Source organism: Melanotaenia boesemani, chromosome 13 (genome assembly GCF_017639745.1).
Source record: "Melanotaenia boesemani isolate fMelBoe1 chromosome 13, fMelBoe1.pri, whole genome shotgun sequence".
Taxonomy (NCBI): domain Eukaryota; kingdom Metazoa; phylum Chordata; class Actinopteri; order Atheriniformes; family Melanotaeniidae; genus Melanotaenia; species Melanotaenia boesemani.
In genome coordinates, this window is record NC_055694.1 from 4,698,498 (window position 1) to 4,724,161 (window position 25,664).

Consider the following 25,664-nt stretch of genomic DNA (forward strand, 5'->3'; position numbering starts at 1 on the left):
AGACGGAGGAGCAGAAGGCTTTTCCTGGTGAGATGCATGTCAACTTTGGTATGTTTTTTTTTTTTTTCCAGAATGCTCTCTTTCAACATTTAACAGTACAAACTGAATAAATATATTTTAATATGACATGATGTTCATAACAAAAAATAAACATAATATATAAAGTATGTTAAGTATATCTGAATTAGGGCCACTGTCTGAAACTGAAGTCAGAACTCCGAGGTGAAAGCTGAACTCTGCACTGCCCTCTGGGGGATGTATTGCCTAATAACCATGATAACGATGGAAAGGTGGCATAGGGGAACCAGGCAAACGGACATACCAGTCTACGTACACACAGAGAGCATTAATGAGGCTTTAGTCTTTAAACCTGTTTTCTCTAGCATCAGGTCTATTATAAACACAATGGTAGGGTTTTTATTGACGTACTACAAAGTCTTATCACCAAATGAACTTTAGAGGAAATGCAGCTCTGCCTGAATTGTGAATTACTGAACTAAAAACACATTTTTTAAATCAATGTATCCATCAATGTGCAAATTCTGTAATTTTTTGTTTAACTTAAATATCTTCTCTTTCAGTACGATATCATCTGACGTTGCAGCATCTACAGCTTCCTTAACACCATCCATGGTAATGTTGAGGCACTCATGTTAAAGCTGATGTGGTTATTGATCATCCAAAAACATATTCTTTCCTTGAAAATGCCAAATTTTGCTTTTTTTTAACCACCACAAGGCATCAAAAACACCTTAAACAGAAAACTGAGACTTTCTGATAAGTTGAGATGGTGAACTTATTAACACTTTCCTGTTCATTAGCCTGCCAATACTATGTCTCTGTACCTCAAGTGTTGCCAAGAGATATCCAAACAAAAGATATCTGAGCTAAGAATATCTCTTCAGGGGATTGTTTGAAGGCAGACAAATCCTAAGGGGTTATCAAACAGCAAAATTGTCTTCATATTATAGACAACAGATTCAAGATTCAAGTATTTCAGCAAATGTCTCCTATATCTCTTTTCATCTCCATATAATGTTTGCGTGCATGCTACCAAAGTCTACCGAAGGTGACTGGTCAATTCTTATCCAAGTACACAGAGGTTACAAAACAAACAAAAGTAAAGTATCAGAGTCAGCAGATGATAAAACATGAGATTGGATCACAGATGGATATGACACAGATCTCAGATAGTGTGGTTGCTCTTTTTGTCTCTTTGTGATCAGTTTGAGATCTTTAGTTATACTTCTTAAACATATATAGTTTTTTTTCCTATAATTTTGTGTCCATGTAAGTGAGCTGTCAGTGAGGAGCTACAGCCAGTAAGACTGCTGGAGGTAATCTCAGGGGGGCACAAGAGGTGGGATACCCGAAGGGACACAACAAACAGGCAACAACAAACGCTACGATAAGGATGGCAAAGAAACTAAGGCCCGCTCAGGAACCTACAAGAACCTACAAGAACCTACATGTGCCCTTTTATATTTCCAAACCGCTTCAGTAACAAACTGTTTCATTTGAATGAATGAATGAATTACAAGAACCATTTGATATGGATCAGTAAGACGAATCAGTGGTGAAAAAAACTTGCAGTGCTCGACTCCCTCTACCAACCAATCACCTGATTAGTGTGACCTCATAAGGACTTTAAAATCCTGAATATGAGTTAAACAGCAAAGTATGAAATTTATCTGAATTATAAAATCTTGTAGTTTGAACTTTGCTAAAGTGACATATCACGTGTGAACCCCAAAGCCCTTTATACCTCATTCAGCCATTTAGCCATACCTCTGATCCTCAAATGCCTAGCCAGGAAATGATTATTGAATGGGGGAGTGGTAGCCTAGTGGCTACAGAGGTGTGATTGAATCTGGAAAACCTGGGTTTGAATCCCTGGCGTGCCAACTGAGGTGAACTGCTGCTCTCCAGTACATGTGGAGATGGGTTAAAAGCAGAGCTGAATTTTCCAATCAGGATTAATAATGTAAATAATAAATTTCTCCTGTACACAATACTGCCCTCCTTATTTGACCAACTCCAGGAGTGGTCAGTGCTTAGCGATGGCATATATTGGTGGTAAGTAACACAGATTGCACAGGCTAATACTGTTTGCACCCAAAAGGAGATCAATGCAACAGTTGTCATTAAAAAGAAATCTGAAGGGTTCTTCTGGGATCTGTTAGCGTTCCTCTGTGGGGCTGCTTGAGTGACAAGAACATATGGCAGCAATGGGGAACATTTCAAGTCTCCTTCATTTGGACATCCTGACCTTCAGAACACAACCAGTCTCCGAAGCCTTTCTTCCTCTCTTTGCTGTGATTCATTTCAATCTATCGTTTTTCAGCCACTGGGCGAAATCCAGCAGCAGCAGCAATGTTTTGATTATACTTTGACGACATGTTATGAAGAAGTCAGTAAGCATACAGTTGTCTGTTTTCCTTTTTCTTTTTTTCTTATTTTACAGAGGGAACACAAGAAAGCCAGAGAATGTTGAGTATTGCCATCCACCAACTAAATTTCCCTTCTCCAGCTTTAGGTAGACTTTGTCCTCCTTTTCCAGATAAAGCAGAACTCCGTTGGTGGCAGCCTCGCGAGTCACATCTTTGTCGCCTGCAAATGCAGAGATGACTGGCTTCCCATTCAACATCAAGTTCACCTGCATTATCCAAAAGATGATAATTAGTAAACAGTGAAGAACTGGGAGTTCCAGACACGTTGAAGCATGACCTTATGCACCCATTAAGCTGTGTGTAACTCACCCTCATTCCCATCATCTTTCTCCATGCACAGACATTCTTAAACCTGTTTCTGTTTACTTTTGCTCTGTGTCAACTTCTAAAATAGTTCTGATGTAATGATACATCGTAAAAATACCAATAAGCTTGTCTTCGAAAGTTTCTGTAACTTTTCCCACTGTCGACCCTGTGATCGTACAACCAGTTGCATTAGTTCCTCCACTGCCCCTGCTGGTGACTTGCATATTGCAGCTTGCAAACATGCAGTGTTAATTTCTGAGAACGTGCACAAACAACGCTTTAAACAAACACAAAATAAAGAAGGCATCCATGATAAACATGCATACACACATTTAAAAGCAAATATATTCGTAGCCTAAGAGTGTATTAGGAGACAAGGGAAATGTTTGCAGGGTTGGAATCATTCATAATTCAGTTTTTGTTTCCATTTTTGTACGTTTTAGACAAGTTGTATAAAAGTAGGCAAAATCAGAGAAGTAGTCCAATTAAGAGCATTATACTAAGACTATACAGCGAGGAATGTTGTACTTTGTGTGTTTTCAGTGGAGGTAGAGTAGGGGGGGTGCTGAAACATATGCAAGTAGTCATATAAATTTGTGTCCCTGAAAATTATAAAAAAAAGATTATCACCCTTCAGCAGAATCAATCAGAATTATAATTCTTGTTGTTACTGAAAATAAGCGAAGACTTTAGCCTCTGCCAAATTTCATATCAATGAAATAAATTTGGAGCGGAAAAACTGTTCCCATGAAATCTGTTTGAGAGAAAAAACCAAAGAGATCAGCCCAAAACATAATGACACAGCAAGCTATCTTAAAATGTATCTAAATGCTTGTTTGGTTCAATGATGACAGCAGGACAAATATATTGTTTTTCTTCTCTGTCCAGATGATCCCACAGTGCTTCAACAATGTTAAGGTCCAGGCTCTTGGGAGGATCCATCCCTCTGTCAGACCTGTGGCCACCGAGTTTTAGCTCAGTTCTTCTGTCGTATGACACCTCAGCCTTTTCTCCCTGATTCCCTTCCTTAAGAAGGGCTTATTAACAGCCATCCTTACATGGAAACTATTTCTGATGAGGCTTTGGCCTACAGGAGATGCATTTGCATCTCTCAGGTCCTGTGTCAGGTTTTTCATGGATTTCCTCCTATTTCTTAAGGACTTTCAGATTCAGTTGTTCTCCACTTGTCCAGTTTCCTCTGCACTGCATGCTGAGATATGCCAAGTTTTCAGCTAATGGTTGTTTGGAAATTACTTTAGTACTGAAAAAAAAAAAAAAAAATCTGTAGATGGGACTAAAGAAATGGGAACAAATAATATCTTTGTGACAGGCATAAAACATAAAACTGGTATTTTTTCCACACAACTGGCCCTATTCATTTAATTACAACCAAATATCCATGAACAGAAGAAAAAGAAAGAAAGAAAAAAAAAAACATCTAACTCCATAGTTCCTGTTCCCACAACGCTGTGGTTGTCAAGTGCAACAACAAGATGGTTTAACCAAATCAACAGTACAAGAGTGTGAAGTGAGAAATAAAGACATAAATACCTGTATGGTTTGGCTCTGGTACACTTTAATCACATGGAAGTTAAAACTGTAGACTCCTTTTCTTGGGGACAAAAACACTGATTCAAATGTGAAGTAGTTTCCTATATTCACCAGCACCTATGGAGGGAGTAGAAGAAATAATTAAATAAATAAATAGTGCTTATATATTCAGCACTTCAATAAAGGGTTTAATTTCAAAGGGGATTTGGGATTAAATATTAAAATGGGAAATCAGCCATGCACATTCATTGCTGTGGCTACCAGACTCCCTCCACACAAACTGAGTGTGACACACTTCACAAAACATTTCATTTAACTTTTCTTACAATGGACTAGAACCCAGCACCTCATTTTTCAGTCAGGTGGGTTTTTATGTGTGCCTTTTACACATATTCTGATGTTAGGAAACAAAAAAAAATTTTTTTTTTACTTTTCACTGACAGGACTGTAGCTGAAATTAATAAAGCCATTCCTTCATAGTCCCTCCATCAGTAACACAGAATAACCTAATGAAGATTGCAGACTTGATAAATAAATCCATTTCTTGCTATTGCAGCTAAAATGGATCCGACCTGAATATGTCGCACATTCAGCATAGCACTTAGTGCTGTCTCAGGGTGTCACTAAAAGGTTTCTAGCACACTAAAGTCACATTAGAGCAACAGTATTTAAGATAAAATGGAAAGTCAACTTCTTTGGACTTTAATTGATGAAGGCAATAAAGCTGCTGCCTGCAGTCTCTTGCACGCACACACACACACACACACACACACACACACACAGAGAGAGACACCTGTTCAAGCCCATTGCACATTCAGTCAGCACCTCTGTCAAATGTTTTCATAGCAACAGCATCAATCTCATCATCCACATCAGTCAGATCACTTGCAGATGAGCATGATGGTGCCATTCAAATGAGGAGAGGATCATATCACATACACACCCAACACTGCCCCCCCTCCCCGCGCGCATGACTAATCAGATCCTTACTATTCCGGTCACTTTTTCGATTTGTTTGGGCGTCTGTGCGCGTGTACCAGGGTGCGCGCGTGCACAGCAGGGGTATAGCTGGAGGCAAGAAAAAACAAGTGCGTGTACAGGCCCTGCAGGGTGCCCGCCCTCCAACATGATCCAGTCACTTTAGGATCTGCTTGCGTGAAATCTGCGCGCATGAACAGAATTCACGCGCCAACTGCAGCCAACATCAAACTAAGCTCTGGGGATGCAGCGCCACTTAAAATTCCACTGACACTTTAAATGTTCTGCATCACAAAATAAAATTTAGCCACGGGATCAGGGTTTATAACAAAAAAAAACAAACAAAAAAAAAAAAAAGAGGCAGTAAATAATAATTTAAACATGGGACAGAATAACTGCTACTTAAATGTGCATTTAACTACTTTATGACGATGGCGTTCAGAGAAAAGAATTTTAACCTGATCGAAGTAGATTATTCTTGTTTTGTTGCTCATCTCTGATGGCTCGTGGTTGTTGCTCCGGACTGCAGAGAAAGCCACCTTGGAGTTGGCTGCGCGCACTGAGATGCCGAGCGGAGAGGATGAAGCCCTCCAGTCCGTGGCCGGGTTGGAGTCGCACACCACGAGGCATTTACCTTCCAGAACGATCGGTTCAGTGTCATTCTGAGCTCTCGCTACCTGAGAGCTCACAGCCCAGCTGAGCATCAGTATGAGGAAGTTCGCCATGGCGCTCTCTTTTCTTTTGCTCAAGCTGTGGCAGCTTCTGTTCGAAAAGAGACAGTGTTGTGCAGCGCAGCACAAGTTTGGGAGTCCCTCCACTGGTTCCCCCCAGCCACACAAGCGTCTGACGCTGTAAAATCCTCTTATTGGATCCAGAAACGAGCCATATCCGAGCGAAACAGCAACAACAGAAAGAGTCCAAATGCAGACTAATAATTAACAAATCACCGATAGTTTTCAACGCTTCTCATTTTCAGGTGTGATTTGTCGTAAAAGAGATAAAAGAAAACCACGAGGGATTCTGGGAATAGTTCAATAAACCGTCCATAGCCCTTTCTGCCACTCCACATAATGCGTCTGGTAACAGTTGTTCCCGCAGTGATGTGCTGCGTGTGCGCTCAGACATCCACTTTACGCACGCACGTGTGACAGATGTATAATTAACTGTCTCTGACTAAATTGCTCAAAGATTACATTTGTCTGGAAACCGCCGAATATGAATTTATTAACTGTTTCTTAGTTGAGACAAATAAATAGAAAGCTTATAGTTCTGGTTCTTTTGGGGAGATCCAAGAATAAATCCAGGACGAAATAATTCCCAAACGCTTTTCTGAGGTTGTCCCAGCTGGGACTGAATTTGCCTTCCACTAAGAACTTCACCTCCACAGAATCTCCCTGCATGTACACAGTCTCCCCTGTAATGTGGTGACTCATCATAATCTCACTGAACAGGTCGACTGAAAGGTTTGACTTTTGGGACTGTGTAGGAGTTGCGAGGGGACCTTTATATGGCAGTAACAATCATGCAGGCTTATCTTCGCCTTATCTGATAAAAAATAAATGAAAAAATGCAGCTAGGGATTTAAAACTTCATTCTCAAAATTCCTAACCCCATTAAAACATTTTGTCTCTTTTGACTTTGTTTCTTGCTAAGATTTTGATCACTGAATTTAGCCCCATGCAGGACATAACTCATAAAATAAGCATTTCATTTAACTCAAACAAGTCCTCTCCAATTTTAAGGTGTCAAAGATGAAAAATAAATAGATCATTAAATAAATATCAAACCCACCCCATTAATTTGGTCTGGACTTTGTAAAAACCCCAAGCGTTTGAAATACAGTCCAGTTATAAAAGCAACAGTTCACTGTTATCCATTGCAGTTCATTATGATTCTGTCCAATCCAGCTCACTTCAACTAAATTACTATTATTCCAGTACATAAATAGCTACTTAGCCCAGAGATCACACTGAATTTTCAGTTTGATTCAATCCCCCATCTTGAGCATTTGAAGGGGGGTCAGGAAGGGTAAAGAGAACCATCCAGAGAGGGCATCCATCTGCCATGACCACATGGATTGTATTTTATCTGCTCTGTCCACACCAACTTGGGTATTTTACTAAATGGAGATTTTTCCTCCTACATTCTCCAAAATACCTCTATCCATATGGAAACTCAGACACAATTGAGACGCTGTCAGGAGATAAAAAGGTCCTCAGCTTCTAAAGCCATCAAAAAGTGACTTATTCCAGCATGCCCCCAAAATTAGTGCTGCTTTATTAAGCATGTGCTTCTGTTCTTCAATATAATCGGGACTAATATGCAAACATGTATGCTCTTGTAACAAGATTATCAGCAATACAATATTGGCTATGTCTATAATTGCCATGTAGATGCAAACAATACAAATGGTGGTGCACGATCTGAAAATGCCAGCCAACAACGTTGATTATCCTGACTTCATGTAGGCAGCATAGCCAGGTTATCCAAAAATCTTTATCTTCACAAAAAAATGAGTTTGCATGTGGATAAAAGGAGCAAACAAGAAAATCAGCATTTTAGAAAAGGGTCTAAAGTTGGATGTAACCATTACAAAGTCATTTTTATATCTAACCTTGAATAAAATCTAAACACTAACAGGAAGTGATAGAAGTGTTGTGCTGTTGATCAAATTTAACTCAAAAGAGAGAGAGAGAGAGAGAAAGAGAGAGAAAAAACAAACAAACAAAAAACAAAACAGTCGCCACAATTTGGTGACTAAATTTTAGCTAGTGGACATCCTGGGTTATTAAAAAGAAGAAACAGTCGTTACATCAGTAAAAACAAGTTATTTCCTCACATTTTACTTTATTATGTCCCTCTGCAAAGAATAGTTTTTTTTCTGCGTCTCTTCATCACAGATCATTAGATATAAATAAATATTCAGGGAACATATCTTCTTTTTCCTATAAGTAAACTAACATATACTGGTAGATAATCTAAGATAATTAAAATCAAATATTACCCTTCTATATATGTTTATGTATTGATTTATTTTATATTTTTATGTGACACTGAGAATTTATTTTTCATTTTCCAGCGGCATCATTATTAATGCAAAACATAATTAAATTATGTGTTTATATAAAAACATTAAAAGGAATTTGAATCTGCTATAACCTAATTAAAAATGCAGCAGCATAAAATGTAAAATGGCAGTAAACTGACAGCATTAGTATCATCACTGGTGCCAGTATTTCACCATCATTTTACAGTTAAAGTCATTGCAGTTGTCTTTGTATGATGCGTCACATTAAAATGCAGCCTAACAAGTCATGTGAGAATATTGACGGGAGATTAGTGATGTGATCCTTGTCATGTCTGTCCTTGTCTTTTATATGGTCCATAACAAGGCCGATCAATTTTACAGTCCAGAGCGGTAACCATCCATTCTATAGTCCTTCCTCTGACTCTCAAAGTGCTGCGTGGCTCAGATTGCTGGGGTTGAAACTGCAGCTTAGGAATCAGAAACATTTCAGTCAGATTTTTTTATTTATTTAATTTTTTTTTTTTTTTTTTTTTGTTGTTTTTTTTTGAGACAGGGTATCAGTTGCTAATTTGCTTACTTGAAGTTAGTTGCATGGATAGAGTAAAAATGACTTGATTACCAGCTTTGCATTACTGTGACAAGGTGGCCTGTGTGAGCGGCTGGAAACAGTGAAGCAACCAAAGCAGAATCCAAGAAAAGATTATTTTATTTCTGAAAGCATAAATCAGACCAGGGGACTTGCACCATACTGCTGTGGAGCTGCTCAGTCTCCACCAGCAGACACCTCCAGACTAACAAACGGGCACAATATCTACACATATCTACCCTACTTACATAAAGAAGAAAATAAACAAACATTGTAAGCCAACCCTAAAGCCATTTAGCACTTAAATCTCAAGAACAACTAATCTCACCACCTATCTCACGGCCTCTCCCGGGACCTTTAAAGAGTGTTCAGGTCTCCAGTGTCAAGAAGTCGTGGACGTGAGGGCCCAAGTGCAGGCTGATGAGGCTAGAGGCAGACAGGTGCAGGTAAAAGTTTTAATAACCAAACTAAAACTTACAAAACAAAAAGACTCCAGTGGAAAAACTCTGACATGACATGGACTACAAACACTAGACGGCACTAACAGAAATGAATAGAAAGGAATGAACTGGTGAGGAGGAACTGAAACCAATGGACCTAAATACACAGAAGGACAAACTGGACAAATGGAGAGAATGAACAACCAGACCAGGTGAACTAATGGGCATGAACCAAAACACAGAGAACATGACACTAAACACCAAAAACCAAGAACAAAAACCAAAAACAAGAAACCAAAACATAAAACTGTGGCCCATGACATCCAGGGAAGCATTTGCCTGAACACCCTGGAGAGGACACCAGGTAGGTGAGTAGTACACAGACCACTTCTCCATGAACCACATTGCCGACATGTTTACACACATTTACTGTCTTAAACCATGAAAACTTTATCTTTCACAAGCATCTGGATCATTTTTACATTGTTCTAGAAACAATAAAAAATCCAACATTTGTGTTCAACTCTGCATATTTAAAGAGCAAAATGTGGATCAAAGTGCAAATATGCTTAAAAAACCACCGGTACTGCTATACAATTATTTGATTTATCCATTTTATGTAACTAACTGCTACTACTGTATTAATATTACACCACATGTTCAAGACAGCGCTGAATTTAAAGCAGCCTCAACCATAAAAGAATATTTGGTGTTTTAAATGATCTCTCATTAAATTCATGAATTCAGCTGTGTGATATTTAAATATTTAAATATGATAAAACAGGAACCAGACTGTGTGTAATTATCAGATATCAGGTGTCTGTAAAAGAAATAGGTTTATTTTTTGTTTTCACAGTTACGGCATACGTGTGGTTAAAAGAAAATAAACGTATCTCACAGGTGGTTTATTTTAGCAGGGTTAACCGAAGTTTTAAACGCATCATAGCATCACCATATAATGTTTTAGATGCAAATGGCAAAAACGTGATGTTTTATCTCTTTGATGAGATACTGTGGGTCACTTTGTTTTGGGCAGGATTCCATCCACCCAACAGAAAACAACAACCCCAGCTGAAAAGCTTCTGTTCGGTGTCATCACCAGGCTTTGTAAAATGACTGTGCCCGGTTTCATGAATGTCCGTGTGTCACCATGGAAGAGCAGTTTGCAGAGTCGGTACTTAAACAGAGTTCTGAGATTGGATAAAAGGCAGCAAATCTGTCTAAATTTAGTTTTAACTTGAGCAGGGTCTAGATTAGCAAGATTAGACGATGAAGACGCTTCACTTCCTTTCAGGGCTTCTGAACATAAAGTTTACTGAATTCTGGAGGTGCAAACCCAAACTGTGATCAGTTGTTACAGTAAAAAAGAAACAAAACTGTACGTATAAATCAAAGGCTGTCAGCTGTTTTCTTATCTTGTATATGTTCTAAAGTTAAAATTAAATCCTTATTTGCTTTTGTCAGGAATCCAACTGATTTTCAATGATTACTGCTTTTTAATCACAATACAATATGTAGGTGTTTGTATATCTTTAGTGTATTCCTAAATTTGTGCATGTGTCAGAAATTCCTATTTAAGTTCACGCAACCACAAGATTTATTTTTAAAAATCCCATGAATCTACCAGTATAAAGCATGTTTTTAATTAAAAAAATCTTTGTGCTTGTAAAGGTCTATTTAATGTAGAGTAGATCAGAGTTTGGTTAAAAACGTCATTATCGAGTTATTAATATGTCTTTTTATTGACATTATGACACGTTTTTTAATCCTTCATGGCTCTTTAATGGCAGACTCCCGTGTGAATCTTTAAAAGGACCAAATGATGTACGATGTGTGTCTGAATGTTTTTATTGTAGTTTGCTCTGGTTTTTTGTATTTCAGTTGGAAGCAGGCAGAGTCCTGATCTCTGAGTTTTCATTTAGGTTTTTGTAGTCTTGTCATGTTTAGTTCTGTTTTCCTTGTCTTATATTGTACTTCTTTACCATTCTGTTTTGCTTTCTGCTTCCTGTTCACCTGGTTTGATTTGTTCTTTCTCTTCACCTGGTCCTCATTAGTCCATCTGCGTATGTATACCCCTTGGTTTCCTTTTCAGTTTGCCAGTTCATTGTCATGTTTCGTCTGTGTCATAAACCCGTTGTGTTTCCCCTGGTTCATCGTAGGCCTCCTGCCTCATCAGCCTGCAGTTGGGTCCTCTCATCCACACTCTGTGACAGGCAGAGAGTAAGATCAATAAAAACCATCTGTATGATGCTTGGACATTATTTCTCTGGACAGCTACAAGTTAAGCTCTCTAAAGAAGAAATTCACAAGCTAAATAAATAAGAGCTACTGCAAACCTTGCTGGGCTGCATCTTCTGATCATGTCAGAACTAACAGTTCTCCTCCAGTCCATGCTTCACATTGTGTCAAATGTTCTTAATATGACTGCTTTGTGCATGTCTGAATTAAAACTATATATTCAGCTAACTTTATTTCAGACTGCTGCTGTGCTTTTAATGGAAAATCTTTTGGTGAATTTCTGGTTTTCATGTGTTTTGAAGATCTCACTGTGGCCTCTTTCCAGGTGCATTTGGCTTCCATAACTTTGGGAAGTTTGTCTTTCATGTGGGAGGTGCTTAAAAGTAAAGTACACCAGCTGGATGTAGCTTCCCTCCTGAAAGTGTCCTGATTATTCCAAATCTTCCCAAAAGGAACATACAGTATGTCTCTCACTTTAGCATCACTGGAAAAGATAAATGTTTCAGATCAATTCACTTCAGCTTTATTTATATAGTGCAAATTCATGATAAAATTTTAATTTCAATTCAGTTCATTGTAATCCAATTATAACAAATCCATTACATGATCAGAATCACTCTGGCTCATAAAAATTTTGCTCAAATAAATTAATTCATGCAAAATAATTACCTAGCCTAGGAAACCAACACGGGGTAGAATCTTCTCTTTAATTCAGTCCCCCACCCTGAGCTGTATGTGGTGACAGTGGAAATTAAAAACGACCCTTTAACAGGAAGGAAAACCTTCAGCAGAACCAGAACCTGGAAGGAAAACCTCCACCAGAACCAGAACTAGAAAGGATGGCCATCTGCCTCGACCAGTTAGGGGGGGAGAACAGAAAAGATGGGTCAAAAAGTGGCATAACTATAAGCTGGGGATACCAGCTGAGAAAGAAAAAGTTAAACACAGTTTAATGACAATGATAATGTCATATTTCTACATGGAGAAATAAAGAGTCCAGAGAGAAAAGTGCAGGCAGGAGCTCAATGCATTGTGGGATACCTCCCAGCTGTCTAAGCCTACAGTAGCAGTACTAAAAGGATGGCTAAGGGTCACCGAAGCCAGCCCTAACTTCATCAAAATGGAAAGTTTTCCTAGACCTAGAAGGAGGGCTGGTTCCTTAAGAGAAGGATAACCGAGGCTCTGCCTTCCATTCCCCTTTTAGAAATTATTTTAACTGCAAATAAACATAGAGACTGAGAGGGGAGTGCTTTGTTGAGAAAATATGGAATGATGAGGTTTTATTATGATGTGGAAAACAGTTCTAAAGTTGTCCTCTTTTCAAAATCCTTGATGCAGATAAAATGAGCAGTGCAAGCTCAAGTCTCAGCAGACTGCAGTAGTCATGCTTATTTTCTCATTTCAGCCTTGTAAATAAGCACTGTTGGCTCAAAGCATGAAGGTTCCCAGTTCAAACCTCAGATAGACTCTTTGTGGAGTTTACATGTCCTTCCTGTGGTCATGTGTGTTACCTCTGCAGTCCAAAGACCAGCATGTTAGATTAATTGATGTTTCTGAACTGGTTTTAGATTTGAATGAGACCCCAGCCTCACATGACCCTGAACTGGATCAAGCAGAGTGAGTGAAAAGATGAAAGGAGGATTGTAAATATTGCTTTTCCAACTTTCTATTCAACCAGCTTTAGGCAAAATAACCTGAAATTATTATGTTTAATAGCAGTGTAAGACTGTCTGAGATCATTTAATCACTTTCATTTCATTCTTGCCAGACACCGAAGACACAGCTCTGTCTACATCCTGTGGACAAAGCTTAAACGAGATTAAAAACCAATAAAATAACCTTAAAACTGACCGTGAAGTGGACTGGAAGCCAATGCAGAGACATTAGGATCAGTGTGATGTGGACCCGCTTTCTGGTCCCCGTCAGCAGACGTGCTGCAGAGTTCTGCAGTAGCTGCAGTGGTGTTGAGGTTTTGTTGATTTTGCATGTGGCAAATTTGACAGAAAGCAGACTTTTTGTATTGAAATACAACATTTTTTGCATCTAAGCAGGGACTCTTGGAATGCATAAGCCGAGTTTTAAGGGGGGACTGTTCAATATTTAAAGCCTACTTTTAAGTAGAAAAATAAACTCTTGATTAAAAGGCACTAAAATAGTCTCATTCTAATCTTCAGTTTGTTCACATGTTCAGCTCTTCAGGGTACCACCAAACATCCTCAACAATGGGAAATTGTCTCCATCTTTCTTATCTGTTAAGAAACTAATCACAAATTGTTTTGCCTGCTCCATTCTAGTTATTTCCTTTCAATCGTGTGCAGTCTGTCAGGGCTTTGTTTAATTTGCCAGTCAAAGAAGAAATGTCCACATGTGCTTAATGTAATGCTGAATACGTGTTGCATGATGTATCAGCAGCATCACTTACCTTCAAATATGCAGGTACATTTCTATGCAGTCACTGGATAAAGCTTTCCACTGATGAAACACATTCAAAAGTTGTGCATGTGCTTGTTTGAAAGCCAAGAAACAGGCAGAAGGCCTGAGGCAGTGAGAGATATGAGCTGCCAGTCACTGGCAGGGGTAATTGCTATCTGTCAGTGATATTTTAACATTTGTCTGAATAAAAAATTTCAGACACCAATTACTCCTACTACTACTAACTTCACCATTCAACTTATTCGTTTGTGCATTTGCAGCTAAAGTACAAAGCAGCAGCAAAGTGTTTGCAGACCTTATTGAGAAGCTGCGATCAAGCTGGAGTTAAAGTAGTTTTTATGAACACAAAGTCAAACCTGCCCTGCAGCTTTTTCTGCTGTCTGTATGCAGAGTGCAGCTTCTGTCTCAGTCCTTGGTAAACAGCTTTGTTCAGCTCATTAGCAGGCGTTTGTTTAGGGGTGCAGTTCAAGGCCCTTTTGCTCTTTTGCAGGTCAGAACGAATTCTTTAAGCAAAACAAACATCATGATGTAATGACTGTTTTCTGAATCGTGATAGAAATTCAAACCTAAGATTATTGATTTTATGGCTTCTGAGGGCATCACAACAAGCTGTAAACATGGTGCTGACATTGTATTGCAATCATGTGAAGTAGACGTTGTAGCTCATAGCTAACACAACATTTTTAGAATTTATTTGGATGTTACTTGTCATTTTTTAAATTAAGTTATTTACAATTGTTACACATTTTGTGTATTAAGTTACCTCTTATATATAAAATAGGCAATTTGATACATGATCAATGTAATAATATTGACTAGAGCGGCTTGAAAGTGTTTAGCACATAGAAAAGCTGCTGGAATGTGACCCTCTGCGAGTTTACTTTGTTTTATTCCCTCAGCTGCCAATTAAGGAGGCAGTGTACTTGTAAAAAAAAACTTGCCCAAAATAGACATAGCACCATATGCAAATGTGCCTGCAACTTTAAAACATTTTACAGTATGTCAGAGCAAAACAAACATCAGCAAGGTCACTGTCACTTTACAATTATGTCTTCAGTAAAAATAGTCAGCTGAATCTGGCTGATTAGATGCTTAAATAGAAGAATTTAGCTCGAATTTAAGTTTCAAATCAAATTTTATCTATGAGCGCTTTTCATGCACAAAGCAGCACAAAGTGCTTTACATAATAAAAACAAATTGTACATATTAAAGACTAAATTTAAATGTCTTCACACACCAAAGTATATAACAGCAAAAAAAATTTAAAGCACATCTCATAATAGTTCTCACACAATCGCACACAAACTCACACACATACAAAGTGCATGTACACTCCCCCCACCCACCCATCCCTCGTTCTGTACGAACATGAACTTCTATCACTAGTTACTGCCTCTTAACTGAGTGTAAGTATAAAAACAATAAAATGCAAACATCTGGCTCAACATTGCTTTGAGGAAATGATATCTTGAGGATCCAGTCACACCGGAAGCCAGCCCACCCGTGACCACAGAGAGCGCCACCTCAGACCCCGCCCAGGTCAGGGCAGGCCGGGGTCCACACCACAGCCACAAGGCTGCAGTGCAGGACCCCCAGCCAGACAGAGCAGGCAGAGCTACCGGGGTGAAGGGTCCCCAGGTGGAAACACTGGAGTTAAACAGTAAAAACATAAACAATAAGAACCGATAAAAGTGAAAAAAATAAAAATATAGATAAAGGCGTTAAGGAAAATAAAATAAAATAATAGAAAAATATATGATTAATAAGTGAAAATCTAAACAAAATCAAATAAATTTCAGCCATAAGCTAAACTAAAAAGAAAGTTCTTGAACCTGTTTTTAAAAACATCAACAGTCTCTGCAGCCCTGAGGTTCTTTGGCTGTTCCACAGTGGAGGCTAGTAGTGGTAGACCGAGGTCTCACCAGAAGTCTTGGTTCTGACTTTGGGAACAACTGAGAGGCCGGTACCAGAAGCTCTCAGGGTCCGCGAGGGTTCATAATCTAAAAGCAGGTCTGATATATAAGAAGGCCCAAGACCATTAAGACATTTATGAACAACTAAAAGAACCTTAAAATCCATCCTGAAATGCATGTGATTGTAAAACTGGTTTAATGTGTTCCCACCCTCCGGTCCTTGTCAGAACACGGGCTGCTGAGTTCTGGACTAATTGTGGGTTAGAACCAGACTTTTAAGAAGACCAGAGAGCAAGGTATTACAGTAATCTAAATAAAAGCATGCATCAGCACCTTGGTGCTGGCAAAAAAAAAAAAAAAAAAAAAAAAAGGGGGACTCTAGCGATGTTTTTAAGCAGGTAAAATTCTGTCTTTGTGGCATTTCTAATGTGTGGAATAAAATCCAGGCAGACTCGAAAAGGACACCCAGATTTCTCTCACACTGAGAATATTTACAGTTTTAAAGTACATTTTCTTAGTTTGAAAAATGTTTGAAACATGCCGCCAAATAGTTTTTTTTTTTTTTATCCTAAGTGGTCCAAATGGCAGAATATGATGTAAAAAAAAAAAGGAAAGCTTAAAAAAAATAAACCCACTGAACACTTCATAACGCTTATTGGTTAACCTTGTTAAAAGACACAGAGCCATGCTTTTATTCACAGTGCATTATAAGATCTGCACTTGTAACATGTTATATCAGAAAAATTTATTTAATGCATAAACACTCAAACACACTGCTAATAATAATGAATTAGATTTATATAGCGCTTTATCAAGGCACCCAAAGCACTTTACATTGTGCATCCATTATTCATTCACACACACATTCACACACTGATGCCGGAAGCTGCCATGCAAGGCGCTCAACCACGACCATTCTCCCTTCTTGGCTCGATATTGGATACCTGTCAATCAAAAGGACATGCCCCTAATTATGCCGAATTTCAAGATTAAATAACATCCAAACAGATGAGTTAGAAAGAAATTCGCCCCCCTCACAGTTGTCATGAAGGTAAACTTGACCTATTAATCCTAAAATGGAGTTTTGTACCAGGCTTTAAACATGTTTATTTCTGCTGTGAAGTTGGTCTTTTTAACATGGGAGTCCATGGGGATTTGCTCTGTTTTGGAGCCAGCCCCTAGCAGATGAGAGGTGAGCTGCAATTTTTTGCACTTCCGCATAGGCTTCACATTTCACTGCCGGAGGTTGCCGGTTGACCACAACCCATCAGGAGCTGGGGATCAAACTGGCAACCTTTGGACTGCAGGACAACCACTCTACCTACTGAGTCATGCCACCCTTGTAAGATGTTATATCAGAAAAATTTATTTCATGCATAAACACTCAAATACACTATATCACAAGATTAGGTTTAAAGACAGTTTGGCAGAGTTCATTAAAAAGTCTTTTCACTTAAACTGGAGACTCGTCACTTTTAAATGAGCAAAAAATAAAAGAAAAGAAATTCTGAATAAGTTATGCGGCAGAAACAGACTGTGTCAGTGCGGCTGGGCAAAGTTTAAAATCACACTAATGCATTCCATCCAGTTGTTAAGTATTATTTTGTAATATGTAGTAATAACAAATATTAAACTATCAAATCACACACTCTGACCACTTTATTACATGGCAGAAACTCAATACATTTGGTCATGTAGGCATGGTGAAGACAACTTGATAAAGTTCAGCATCAGAATGAGGAAGAAAGAGGATTTATGTGACTTTGAACGTTGCATGATTTGTCTTTTTTATTTCGGAAACTGCTGGTCTACTGGGATGTTCTCTAAGGTTTACAGAGAATGGTCTGAAGAAGAGAAAATATCCAGTGAGCAGCAGTTTTCTGGACCAGAATGTATGCAGAATGAAGCAGATAGGCTACAGCAGCGGAAGACCAAAGAAAAAGATGTTTCTTGGACACACTTTGAGCTCCTCAGTAATTAAGCATTGTTTACTGTAAGTCTCCATCCCTTTATGACCACAGTGCAGCATCTTCTGATGCTACTTCCAGCAGGATAATGCACCATGTCACAAAGCTCAGGTCATCTCCACCTGCTTTCTAGAACATGACGATGAGTTCACTGGACTCCAACGGCCTCCACAGCCACCAGATCTCAGTCCAGTAGAGCAGCTTTGGGATGTGGTGGAACGGGAGATTCTCATCATGGATGCAGCCGACAAACCTGCAGCAACTGTGTGATGCTGTCATGTCAGCATGGAGCAAAACCTCTGAGGAAGGTTTCCACCACCTCGTTGGATTTATGCCACCAAAATTTAAGGCAGTTCTGGAGGAAAAAGGGGATCCAACCGGATACTAGTAAGGTGGACCTGATAAAGTGGACAGTGAGTGTATATGCTTTCCAGATAAATCTTTTTGCAACTCATCAAAGCTGGTGGTGAGGCTCAGTTTTCTATATTAGAACTATATTTTCACATGTCTGTAATACTGGTAATTAGTAGAAAAATAATAAGTAAACGCATAGTAGAATAAATGGGGGGGAGAAGTGATCTGCATGTACACATACTCGCCTCGAACTGTCCTGAGTTTCTGCAGGAAGTCCGGTCAGTTGATACAGACTGAGATGAAAACATTTCATCTTTAACTGTTTTTAATTCTCTACTTTTTATTTTTGTCATGGTCAGTTTTGGTTCTGTTGAGTTATTGTTTGATCTGTTTCTAGTGTTCTAGTATTTTCTGTTCTCAGGTTTTCAGATTAGACTGTTTTTAGTTTCAGGCTGAGTTTTCTGTCAGTCAGGCTCTCTCTTTGTTATTCTGTTGTGTTTATATACAGCTCCAGTTTGTCAGTATGTACATCTAACCATTCATCCTGTGTCTTTACCTGACTTTAGTGTCTTGTTAGTTTAATTTCTGTTCCTGTCTCTGCTGCAGAATTTCTCCTTTAATCCAATCTTATAAAAGAAAAACAAACAACAATAAAAAACACTACACACTCTGCATACTAGCTACCAGGGTTCTACTTTTTATTTATTTTTTACAACAGTAGTGATGTGCATTAACACTCGTTTTCTTTCCAATTTGATACCAAGTAAAATACCAGTCAGTATCAGTGATACCGATCAGATACTGCTACTTTGTGCAGAAACTTAATGTGTGTCACATTTTTATTGAATATGTTGTAACTCAAACTGAAATTACCAATAAAATGCATAAATAAATATGTAAATACCACAATAATTGCATGTTTGTCAACACCTATATATTAAAATATTTAATTAACCATCAGTCTAAATAAATGACAGGGATTGGTGTTATTTATTTTCTATCCTATTAAATATTTTTCCTCCATATTTTTATATTTTAAACCCTACAGTGGCTGTTTTACTGAATATTTAATGACACCAGCCTCTGCAGCATCCTTACCTACTAAACCCTGGCCTGTTGAATATGAGCTGAGCTGAAAACATGCATCAATTTATTGCAGCATTAATGCTGAACATAACAAACCGAATGCAGTAGTCTTTATAACGAGGGGAGCTCCTGCTGTTTGAACAGTAACACAAAAACCTGAAACCTAGAAGACATCGGTGGTCAGCTCCACATGTTTTCCCTCTGAATAGTGGTTAGTACCTGCCAGCAGGATTAAAGGACTCCAAGAATGACGTGTCTAGTTCTTGCAGCACCTGTCCATCTCCTCTCCTCCTCTTCCTCATCATAATTTAATTATATACTGTGTTATGGTCAAGTCTCAGATGTTTATGGGGGATCATGGTGTTGCTACACCTCTGTCTTCTCACACACATCCCATATTGCTGCTACGCCCCTACGCTGTGCCATTTCACATATGATGGAAGAAAAAGTAGTTCCTGCCAAATGGGTATAATTTAGAGAAAACCCTGATATTATAGTTACTTTCCACTGTATTCCAGTTTGTAATAGACTTTTTATTAACCACAAATCAGTAAAATGTTGATATTCTAACATGAAAATCAATTCTAGAACATAAAAAGTGGTATCGGTAGTATAGATATTTGGGTATCGATCCGCACATCACTTTCCAACAGCAAATATGGCTGGTAGATTCTGGTGTAGGTGTAGCTGGAGTACAGCTCATCAGTTTGCTGTGTTAACATTGACCGCTGTGCTACATAGATGCCCAGAAGACTTGAGGCAGCAGCATGCTAACATGTCTGTTGTCAGGAAATATTTCAAAATTGAAAAAATACAAGAATTATTGAGAAAAAGGACTGCATGATTTAAAACACACACACACACACACACACACACACACACACACACACACACACACACACACACACACACACACACAAGGAAGAGCTTAAACAAAGGTCGTTCTAACTGCAGTACAGAGCAAATGCATACATGCATATACATGTAATCCATTTTAATAGCTTAATTCTGCATGTGGTGTGTAGTTTGCATGTATGTTCTGACTTAGACTGGTTAAAATCAGACAAAGAGCATAATCAAGACATCCCTGCTTCTTTTCTATATCAGTATAGTAAAGACACAATAACTACGTTTTCATGTTTTCGATTAAAATCAATCTGATCAGAGATTCTGGCTGTCGTGTTAATAAAGTCATCCAATCAGTTGTATTTACATGATCGACAGTTTAAAAATGATTACAACGCTTTCGACATGCACAATGCCTGCTAGTTTCTTTTGAACCTTTTGACCATCAAAATGCCTAATAATTCTTAACTCTTTCAGTTTCTAACAAAATTGCTGAATCCACCACAGTCCTGTTCTTTTCTGCTGCCTCCTTTTTTCAAGTCTTCTCTGAAACTCGTTCCATCATGTCGCCCCCACGTGGTTCAAGTATGCACAGCAACAACATGGACCACAGAAACCATCAGAATTTTTCCTGCTGATCCGATAAAAGTGGCTCATGAAGAGGTTCAAACCACCCCTCTCAATCAGATCGAAAAATTCTTTCTGATCGAGGCTGATAGATCAGCTGAGATGTTTACATGACGCATTTTAAATCTGATTGACATTCAATCAGATCAAAGGAGCTCCATGTAAATGCTTCTAATATGAAAAGAAAAAAGGAGTCTTACCGATCCAAATCTGCTTTAATGATGAATAATGAAAAAAAAAGAAAAGGAAAGAAAAAGATTTTTGTGTTTCTGCTAATAAAACGCCAGCTTGTGCAAAACTTTTCTGCAGAACTTTTGGTAATTGATTCAAATGTCAGACACACAAAAGGAAATAAATCACTTCTGACCAGAACTAAAATGGCCCGACTGTCTCCTTGAAGGGAAATCATGTGCTGGCCACAATTTAGTGGCTTAATCAAAGGCGGCTTTGGAGCTTCTCCTGAAGTGGGTCACAAGAGAAAATAATGACACTTAAAGTTCAGCCGTCACTGCAGGACTCTGAAGAGTCGGTTTTGTCTCTCTGCCAGTAGACAGCTGAGGGAATGAGCAGCACAATTTGGCATCAGAAGAGTGTTTCATGGTGGAGTTTTCATATCTGCATCATAAATGCATCTGCATTTCTAAAGGTCAGTAGGGGTGTAACAGTACATGGACATAGATTCAGTAAGGAATGATATAACAGTAAACACCAGCACAGATTGATACAGTTCATACAGCCGGCTCTTTATTAGAACTAAGTTCTGAGAATATCTAGTTTGAGACCGTAAATAGGAGTAAGGTTTATATTATATCCTACTTTAATGTAAAAAATAAACAACAGATTGCATTTATATTGTGGAATTTGGTGATTACAAGCACTCATAGATTAAATATACAAACACACACACACAACTTTCCGATATCGCTAGATGTAAGTTGCAAAAAGCACATTTGGGAACTGATTCTACCTTTTATAATTTATTATTACTATAAGAATAACTGTTAAATCATTATAAATGAAAATGATAATGAAACGTATGCATATATAAACTCAAGTAAAAAGCTTGGATGGGAGGGTCTGACTTGCTGTGCTGGTCTGGGGACAGTGTGTATATAAGACGATCGTTCTAAGCTGAAGCCAGTTAATTAACTGCTGACTAAGGCTGGGCTACACCGCAAATGTTGGTATCGATCTGATATCAAGTAAATCCAGGGCAAGTATCGGTGATGCTGATATTAATACCAATATATTTTTTTTCTTAAAAATTTAACGATAATTTAATGACTTTGCCTTTAATTATCTATCATTATCATCATAATCAAACACAGAATAAAGATTACTGTCAAATAAAACATCTTTTATGAATGACAGAAACAAAAAAAATAAATTGAAGCTTTTTTCAATTTGTAGAAAATGTAAAATAAGTTGGTATCGATCATCCCGCTGGTATCGATCATCCCGCTGGTATCGATCGATACCAACGGGATGAGTTTAGACTTAAGATTTGATGCAATTATATGGTTTAGCTTCAGCTTTATTTTTTATAAATTGCCTTATCCGAACACAGCTATTATATATTGGACTAATGTGGATTTGTCTTTAGTGAATTATGTTTGTAAAAGGACTTGAGATGATTTTTTTGTGAATAAACAAAAAAAGAGGAAAAGAATCGATATAGCATTGCACCGTGATTTTTACACCAAGTAACCGCACAGATGAACCAAAACAAGCTGAACTCATTAAACAACTATGTGACAAAGATTATCAATAAAGAATTAATTTCCATTGAGAGAGTCAACATGTAATCCATACTGAGTATTAAAAGTACATCTGCAATAATAAAGAAAATCATAAAACAGAACAAATCAAAAGAATTTTAACTACATTATGATTAATTTCCGTTGCACGCTGATGAAGACATAATTTCACCAGTCGTCCATTGTCTCCTATGTTTTCATGTCTTTTCAGAAATCTGCACATGTAGGCAGATTTCAAGAGTTGCTTCCACCTAATTGACTGGGAAATGGTTCTCGAGCAGCACACAGAGTAATCATGCCTGATGTGTGAGCACCACGAGACAATGGGTTCAGTTTTTCATTTTAACAAGGAGTCTCTGTGCGCGCTGTACCACTCAAACTGTTTCAGCATAGGCCCTTTTGAAGTCATGGAGGAACTGACAGATCACCCCAAAGAACTCCTGGGAGTCTTGATCCGCTGGTTCTCCAAATTTAACCTGCACATAAAAAAAAACAACAAACAAAAAAACATGAATTACTTTTTTTTAATATTTAGTAAGATATCAGTTACACGTTGTGAAATCTTTGAGTTTGCAAAAGCAGTTTAAGAATGAATAAGTGCAGTTAGTTTCATTAGTGAACTTGTGCCGGGGTCATGCATATTCTCTTTAACACTGACTTGTTTGGTGTAATCACCTCATATGCTGCCTTGGCATGCATCTGTGTCCTTGAGTGGAATCCTACAATGAGGCAGACATATACTGCCTAATTAATACTTACACCTCAGTGGCTAAGGGTCAACGGCATAGGAATGTTAGTAATTCTCCAGTCAAACATCAACAGAGAGGGTTACTGCTGCAAAGGGTATTAATAGGCTTATTGCATGCTGTTGACAGCGCAGGCTGAAATTCAGATTCAAGCCCTCACACTGCCTCTCTTCCCATTTCCACCCATCTCTCTCATTTCTGTGTGTGGTTTTAAGTCTTACAAATGAAACAAAATACTTGAGAAATTTTTCTTAATTTTGTTCATATGATTATTATTAAACAAAATACTCTAGAAATCTTATTGCATAAACATTAAAGGTTTTTTGTAAATATACACAGGCAGCATGAGCTAAATATCAAAAAGCCTTCAGCTCAGCTGGATTTCATTAGACTTGAGATGGGTTTCCATTTATTACTGATGGATTCATAAGAGATGAAAATAAACACTTTTCCTAGGACATAATCCCTAATAAATGATCAAATCGTTGCCTTTGCCTCTTTGCATTAAAATTTTTCTATGAACTGGTCAAACTGCGTTTATTTCAAGAACATTGCAAAAGCAAGCAGGCGGTTTGGTTTCCGCTGGACATGGCTAGTTTCTGCTAATTTACCCAATAGAAAAACATGTTGTAGTGATTTTAGTCACACAAAACATTCCCAGAATGTCCAGGTCTTCCTTTTAAAACCTGACTTATGAAAGATTGACCATTTTGGAGACCTCGTCTGACCTGTCTAACCTAAAACCTCTGATTTTATCAGAGTTGGCATTTGCAGAGATAATGTTTCCATATTGTACTATGACCTGATGGAGGATTCGAGCTAGCTGCATCATTCCTAAGGGATTTTTATATTCATCCTTAAAGTGTTTGTTTTTTGTTTAGTTTTTTTTTTAAGGCGAGCACAAAACTTTGTTCATTTTTGCTATGTGCCATCTTCATTTATTCTCTTTACCGTGACGCAAAAATGATTTACATAGTCCTTGTGGGTGCAGAGATATGCTTAATGACCTCCGGCAAGGTGCAGTTCATGTATACTGCATGTGGCATTGGTTTGTGTGTTAGCAACATAAATTTAAAAAGTTACGAATGGATTTTGATTAAATTTTCAGGAAATCTCAGAAATGATTAGATTTTGGGGCTGATCTGGATCACCGCCAGATCCAGGATGTTTTTTAAAGGATTCTTTACTGTGGGGAGATGGGGATCATTTTTCCATTAGAGCTTAAAAATAAAAAAGCACACAATCATCAACAAAAAAAAATGACAATTGCTTGGTGGAGATCTGTGCTCTCTGAGTGCTTCTAGTTTCATTAAAGGTTTGCAATTTTCAAGCAGAGGCCTAGAAATTTGCTCAAAGTAAAAGATTTTATCTTTTCCTACCACAACAACAATGGTTGGTTGGTCTGAGCTGATTTGGGGCTTTCAAATAAACTTTGATTATGCAGTGTACAAGTGGAGCAGGTACTGATGGGCTAAAACTATTTGACTTCTTTGTATAAAGACATCTGACTAAGCGTTAAAAATAGTGAGCTTGGCATTGAAATCACTTCATTACTGCTATTATAGCGGGAATTTGTCACAGTTAGCTGTAGTTCATGCTTGCGTTTGCTGTCTGCCATCATTTATTCCTCAAAGTTCCTGGTAAAAACATTGTTGTCTGTTATTTTATTTTAGTCGGTGATTAGTTTTTTTTTTCCAGCAGAGATCCAGCAGTTTGAATTAGTGGAGAATTTTTGACTAATCAACTTAGATTCGATGTTTTTCTTTTTTGTTTGTTTATTTTACATGTCTTTGACATGATTTTATGATGAACAAAGGAAACAGACTTAAACTTTTCCTTTAAATAGTCCTTTAAATTGATTTATAATTGGATTATAATAAACTGGGTAAAAATCAACTGTATCTTTAAAGTACCTGAAGAGAACATTTGCTGGGAACTTGCATCAATAAATAAAGTAAATTAAATTTAATTAACCGTAGGTTTCAGCCCTCTGAGAGCATAAAGAAACATGAGTTGATATCATGGCCTTGAAGCCTTGAAGCTTCTCCTGACGTATGTCATGAGAAAAAACATCTGTGGTCAAAGAATAATGGAACAATCAAAAGGATCGCACTTAGATTTGATGGACCTGGATGTCAAAGCTGCTGTTTACATCCAGCTTTGTTCAGATTTCTTATCACAGATAATATAATATTTATGCATTTGGCTTAATTATACGTGGAGAACACACAGATGATGTTTACAAAGACAACCTATAAACACCCAGATGTCCTTATATCAAAAACAAGAATTATACCAATAGTATTAGCTATGCAAGTACAAATAAAATTTGTTGTCAAAATGTTGACTACCCCCAAT

The 25,664-nt window shown here is 37.9% G+C and overlaps 2 protein-coding genes across 3 annotated transcripts in view; both read right to left on the reverse strand.

Moving 5' to 3' along the window:
* Positions 1 to 452: 452 nt before the first annotated feature.
* On the reverse strand, positions 453 to 6,694 carry cbln4 (cerebellin 4 precursor). Its single transcript, XM_042005167.1, has 3 exons — positions 5,744 to 6,694; positions 4,308 to 4,424; positions 453 to 2,656 (listed from the first exon to the last, which is right to left on the reverse strand). The coding sequence occupies exons 1-3, from the start codon at positions 6,008 to 6,010 to the stop codon at positions 2,459 to 2,461; spliced, it is 582 nt and encodes a 193-aa protein (XP_041861101.1). The 5' UTR covers positions 6,011 to 6,694; the 3' UTR covers positions 453 to 2,458.
* A 14,831-nt stretch (positions 6,695 to 21,525) lies between these two features.
* Positions 21,526 to 25,664, reverse strand: part of LOC121652048 (formin-like protein 13) — a 47,791-nt gene continuing 43,652 nt past the window's right edge. For both annotated transcript variants that reach the window (XM_042004584.1, XM_042004583.1), the window contains one exon: positions 21,526 to 23,036. In XM_042004584.1, the coding sequence (XP_041860518.1) occupies positions 22,935 to 23,036 (102 nt within the window). In that variant the 3' untranslated portion in view covers positions 21,526 to 22,934. The remainder of the gene's footprint in view (positions 23,037 to 25,664) is intronic.